The following is a 6474-nucleotide window of genomic DNA, read 5'->3' on the forward strand; positions in this document are numbered from 1 at the left end:
CATTGCCGCGGTATCGACCATAGGCTTTGTCATTCATCTGAATGTAACTACGATCACCGCATTAACTTTCTCCTCTACAACATACATTAGAGTGATGGAAGACGCCGGTATTTTGGGACAACATTTTCGGATGTTTGTTACCACTTTTCCTCTTTCGTAACTGTTAGAGATGATCACGGCTTTTGTTGATGTCTTTTGTCCGTTTGTGCCCTGCTTTCTTGCAGAGGAATCAAAAACTTATCTTCGTGGACTATACCTTTCAAACAGAGAGAGGTTTTTCGAATTACGCTGAGGTACTTGATCGTTTATGTCGCTCGCCGCTAAAACGATTTCGAATCGAGATGATCCCTTCATAAAGGGTTTCAATTATACATGGGTTGATGAAGGTGGTGGTTCTAGAATGATTTGGCTGTAAAGCGCGAATGATGGAATGTGATGATAGATTGTCCTAAAGTCGTTGCACCAAATTGGGATAGTTTCAGATCACTCATTTTGATGATGAAAAGTACTTCAGTGTCCATGATGGGACCCATCTCGTGTTGGAGTCAAAGCTTAGTGCTTGTCTATCATGGGTAGCATTGATTGCTCTGTCGGATTCTTTAATGGGCCTGACTCGATAGCTTTTTGGTTGTACATGATTTTGGACTTTCTGGTGGGTGAGGGTCAGGGCATTTGGGAATTGAGTTCAAGGACAGGCCTAATGGTTGGTAGTCCTGGGTTGTCTCATACTTCTGCCCAAAGTATTGAGGCAACCCCTCCGGGCAGGGGATAAGTACACCTCTTTCTGTGATTAGGGGAAAGGAACTAACTACATAGAGCAGATCCTTTGGTCACTTGACCATTTCGGGTGGCCTGTCGATGCAGAGGTCTGAATAGATACTTGTGGAATTTCAATACGAAGTGCTGAACGAACGAGGCATCACGTCAAGATTGGGTCTGTGAACAGTAAAATACAGACTGTTGGCCTTTTCCAACGACGTAGTTTGTTAGGAACTGCAGGAACATGTTCTCACATAGAGTTGTTCTTAACGGAGCGTTGGTAGATTGAGTAGATCCTTTCGGATTGATGTGAGATTAAGAATTAGAAGACGCTTTATCCTGGCTTTCGCTACAACCCTTTAATAGGACGGTGGATAAAGCCCGAACCCCCTTTTCTCACACATTTTCAAGGATGTGCGTTAGATTTAAGGATGAATTACCTAGGTAGATGAATGAATCAAATATCCACCATTGTTCATAGCCATGGTCTTGAATGACGCTCCGCTGGCCCTCCGGGGGCCACTGCCGTGGAGGCAGATTATTCGAAAAAAAAAACCCCCCCATGTATACCTTCAATCTTCAACATCTTTATTAACATCTCGAGCGTAGCGTGCTATGGGGGCTTGCCCCCATTATTAGTCGGAATGAGTCTTTCACCTCAATAGAGACATTCATTGCGCGATGCCACACTCTTCGGAAAGTTCAACCGGTGCCTTGCAGATGTTGCAGTTGAAATTTGAATCATTGTTTCAAAAGATCTCTTAAGGTTTCTGATTCCTTACATATCGTTCGATTTATGGTCATACGAAAATTACGGTATACTTATGATTGGTTATTTTGTCATGTCTTTAATTTTGCTCACTAATTATTTGCAGATGATTAGGTAGGAATATCTTCTTGGTACTAGGTAACCATAAGCTGTGGTTCCTTCACCGACGAAAAAATCATCTCTCTATTCATGACTTCAATATACATATTCTTTCAGAAAGGATCTCCATCTTTTACGTGCTGATGCTCTCGTTGTAACCATTCTTACGCCATTTTCTGAGCCTTTTTGACATCCGTTACAAAAGTTTGCAAGCCACTTAATCAATGCAACTTGGCCATGTAACCACAGAATGTTTATACGACCGACAAAGTCCGGTGATACACGATCACGTTATCAATTTTCGAAAAAATCTTATCAAATCAGATGAAGCTATTCACGCCACAAACATGATAATCATGCATGCACGAAGATATTGACTGAAGCCAAGGGATACTCTGTTTCTGGGGTTACACAATGAGGTCTAGGATTTGACTGGATTGGAGCGTCAGCTTCAGGGATTCGAATGCGGGGTAGCTTGCGCTCTGGAGTGAATTGTAAATGCATTGTGAAGGGTTCATATACGATTATGGAGATCTGAGGCGTATGATACTCCATGTAGGTGCCGGCATCACCGACGTTTCATTGGGAATGGTGAATCATCTGTAGGGCCTTGTGCACGCTCATGCAGCATGCACTGTCTGTCGTCCAGGAATCCTTTAAATCTAGTGTTCTCGTCTGATTCACTCGCACTTTCGTTTTTGAAAATTATTAAGTTGATCACTCGCCGGCTTGACTGGACAGTATTCTTGTTTGGATATTAACGGTCCTCGGTCTTGGTATTGGGATTACAAAGTTCATATAAACATATCGATCTGCTGTGAGAAAAGAGTTATTTTGACGTATCCAAACTCGAGATTAACATTCAAAATGGCCGATGACTTGGGCCCTCACCATAAGCACGATCAAAGGTAGCTTTTATTCGTGAGCTAATGGTTTTCTAATGATTGCTGACAAGGCTGTTGATAGTGCAACAACAAACATCTCCAGCAATACTGGCGAGGTAGCTCCCGCCTACGAGAAAGATGAACTTGGAGCACAAGAAAAAGAGGTTCCTCGTAAAGGAGGAATCGACCTCACTCAACTATCCGCCAACACCACCGGCGAGTATGTTCTCTCCATCTCCATTCCCATCTCCGTTTTTCTTCTTCTCCTCTAACACATCTCAGAATCCGAAATCCCCTCGTCGGTATCCCCAAACATCAACTCCTCGCCGACGTCGAAACATTTGCAAATAAACACAATCTCACTGACATTCTCCCAAACTTGATCAAAGGAGCACTTGTTGCGCAAAGTCCTCATCATGCAGATAAGATTACGGAACTTGATGATGAGGATCGAAGAGTTTTGGAGGAGGAAGTTACGCATCGTTGGAAACATCCTAAACAACTTTATATGACTATTATTTTGAATTCCGTTGCTGCTGCTATTCAAGGAGTAAGTAATATCTTCCTAAGTTTCTTCGTTTTTACATCCTATGGATTATCCTCCTGCTAGAATAATACTGACCTCGTCGCATAGTGGGATCAAACCGGTAGATTACTCAAGAATATGCAAATTTCCAAGAAATTTTGACTAATGATATTAGGTGCCAATGGCGCAAATCTTACCTTTGGAGATGCTCTAGGTATTCCAGATACAGGACCTATATGCGAAGCTCAAGGTACTTGCGATAAGAATGCGTGGATTATTGGTGCTATTAATGCAATGCCTTATATGGCTATCTGTCTCTTGTGAGTAGTTTTTTGTTAAGACTTCTCTTTCATCTTAGATGCAATTACAGTTCGGTATCTGCAACTAAGCAGTTTGCCCTATACTCTGCAAGTCGATTATCTAGACTCTTGTCATTTACCTTCTCACTTCCCATTCCTCCCCGACAAAAATTGATAGATTACTCCACAGTACCGCATGGATCTCCGACCCCGTAAACCACTACATCGGCCGTCGCGGTACCATCTTCGTCGCAGCAATCTTCTCTCTCATCGCTCCAATCGGCATGGGTTGTTCCCAAACCTACGGCCAACTAATGGCCTGTCGTGTCCTCCTCGGTATTGGAATGGGTCTTAAAGAAGTTACCGTTCCCGTTTTCTCTGCCGAAAATTCTCCGACTAGTATTCGCGGTGGTCTCGTCATGTCCTGGCAAGTGTGGACCGCTGCTGGTATTTTTCTCGGTACCTGTGCTAATCTCGTGTTTGTGCATTCTGGCGCATTGGCATGGAGATTACAATTTGGTTCTGCGCTCGTTCCTGCAATTCCTCTTGTTATTGGAATATATTTCTGTCCTGAATCGCCGAGATGGTTGTTGAAGAAAGGAAATGTACCGAAAGCATATCGATCGCTATTACGTTTGAGAAACTCGCCATTGCAGGCTGCGAGAGATTTATATTCTATTCAGGCACAATTGGATTATGAGGATCGTTTGTTGGAACAGAGTGGATTAGCGAAGAATGGAAATATGTTTACGAGGTTTATTGAGTTGTTTACGGTGCCAAGATTGAGGAGAGCAACACAAGCGAGCGGTATTGTTATGATTGGGCAGCAGATGTGTGGAAGTATGTCTTTGTTCCTTATCCCTTTTACCTCAACTGGAAAACTTATGCGATGACTCGCTAACCCGTATTTAATTAATTAGTCAACATCATTGCATTCTACTCCTCCACCATCTTCAAAAACGCAGGCGCAACGACAATCGGTGCACTTCTTGCCTCTTTCGGTTTCGGTCTTATCAATTTTATCTTTGCGTGGCCTGCTGTCTGGACAATCGATACTTTCGGTCGGCGCACACTTCTCCTCTTTACATTCCCTCAAATGTTCTGGACTCTTCTCGCAGCAGGTCTTTGTTACTTCATCCCCGAATCGTCAAAAGCACATATCGGCATGGTGGCCTTCTTCATCTACCTCTTCGATATTGCCTATTCCCCTGGTGAAGGACCCGTCCCATTTACCTATTCCGCCGAAGTCTTCCCCTTATCCCATCGTGAAATCGGTATGTCCTGGGCCGTTGCAACCAACAATTTCTGGGCCTCGGTACTCTCTCTTACACTTCCTCGCATGTTATCCGCTATGAAACCCCAGGGTGTATTTGGTTTCTACGCCGGACTCAATCTCGTCGCATTCGCATTAATTTTCTTTTTCCTCCCGGAAACTAAACAGAGAACGTTGGAGGAATTAGATTATGTGTTTGCGGTACCGACGAGAACTCATGCGAAGTTTCAAATTCAGCAGCAATTTCCTTGGTGGGCTAGGAAGTGGATTTTGAGGAGAAAGGGGGAGGTGGAGCCTCAACTTTATAAGTTTGAAGATGAGGTTTGGGTCGAGCAGGAATTGGACACGAGAGGTGTTAGTAGTGGGCTTGATGTGGGTGGGCATAAGAAAGAACTTGTTTAAATGGGTTGTGAAGGAGGTTGGTGGTGGTGGTGTCTACTAGGTGAGAGAATTGGGAATCGGTGAATGGGTTTCTGAAAGGTTTCTTTTCTTTGGTTCGCTTGGGGGAGATAATTTCATGGTTGGGAAGATGATTGTTGATGAGGGCTGGTAAAGGAGAGATGGAAGATGATAATAAGATGGCAGACGATTTGTAACGGAAGATAGCGGGTGCAGATAATGGCAATCAACAGACAGACAGAAAGTTAATTCTCTTTGGTCTTAAATTTGGAAGAAAGAAAGACAATCGTTGAGTTTTTTAAGATACCACTAGTTTACAATACATCGTATTTATATTACACGTATTAGCAATTCAATATGTGATAATCATATATGACCTGAACGTCACTCTATAGGTAAGCTTCGCGTGTAATCTCGCCATGGGAAAAAAGGTTCGAGGAGATGTGTATATATATGCCCATTTGACCTAAAATCTTCCAACCCATCGCCAACTACAAACTCATAGATTCGATGTTATGGATGTCTGAGCAGCTGCACATTCCTTTCTCTCAGCTCTTAAATCCCAACTCTCCACTCCTAAGAATTTTTCCCCAGCGCTAGCTAGACGTCCTGTCTTCCAGAACCGCACAACTCCGTAAGAATATACAGATAGATCGATCGACAATAATAACAATAGACAACCAAATGGGAAAGCGACGAGAATATATAAATAAATATCACCAACATCTAGTACCCATGTATACACCTGATCACAGCAAAAAACTCACCGTCACCGTCACCGTCCTAAATCAGAAATCAAAAATACTCATCGTGACTTTTGGTCCCGGGCTGTGAAGATGATTCAGATGAAGTTTGTCGATTTTTCGTTCTAGAACGAGTTCCTATTTCTTCTCTCTCGGTAGTCCTAATAACATGGTTTATTGAAATAAATGGGAATTTTGAGGATGGGAAGAAGAGATGGAGAGGGAGGGGGGGGGAGGGGGCTATATACTTCCTGCCTCGCCTTCTCGCTTCTTCGGTAGACTGTTGAAGATTGGATGGATGGATGGATGGAGGGATTTTTGTGGGAGGAGAAGGAAAGGGAAAAGAATGAGAGAATAGCAAGAATAGATGAATAAGTGATTGTGTAATGCGAAATTCCAATTTCCGGTGTATAAGTAGCCTTCGAGTTTCGGATTTTGAGGAGTTCAAATTTTTTTAGATAATGGCAGAGATGGATCTATATGTGGGTTTGTTTTGTTTAGAGCGCTAGAGGCTAGTATTCGAGTTGGCAGTTGAGGGAATGCATCGAGGAGAATGGTGGTTAGTGTATGACAATGATAGTAGGGAAAATGGGGGATTATACATATCTTCAGAGATTGGGGTTGATGAGAGAGAAATGGCAGTGAAATTGGATTACCGCTAGCGTTCATTTGTATGAAGATACGGCAATAATTGTATTTGATGACAATAACAAGTGTTGTTTT

At 42.8% G+C, this 6474-nt stretch overlaps 1 protein-coding gene across 1 annotated transcript; it reads left to right on the forward strand.

Moving 5' to 3' along the window:
* Positions 1 to 2254: 2254 nt before the first annotated feature.
* Positions 2255 to 5348, forward strand: EAF02_005566 (uncharacterized protein). Its single transcript, XM_038901614.1, has 7 exons — positions 2255 to 2535; positions 2594 to 2731; positions 2794 to 3061; positions 3146 to 3158; positions 3213 to 3357; positions 3527 to 4176; positions 4257 to 5348. The coding sequence occupies exons 1-7, from the start codon at positions 2495 to 2497 to the stop codon at positions 5009 to 5011; spliced, it is 2010 nt and encodes a 669-aa protein (XP_038758954.1). The 5' UTR covers positions 2255 to 2494; the 3' UTR covers positions 5012 to 5348.
* Positions 5349 to 6474: the final 1126 nt, after the last annotated feature.

The sequence above is a fragment of the Botrytis sinoallii genome (genome assembly GCF_014898435.1).
Source record: "Botrytis sinoallii strain Bc 23 chromosome Unknown BSIN_008, whole genome shotgun sequence".
NCBI classification, from domain to species: domain Eukaryota; kingdom Fungi; phylum Ascomycota; class Leotiomycetes; order Helotiales; family Sclerotiniaceae; genus Botrytis; species Botrytis sinoallii.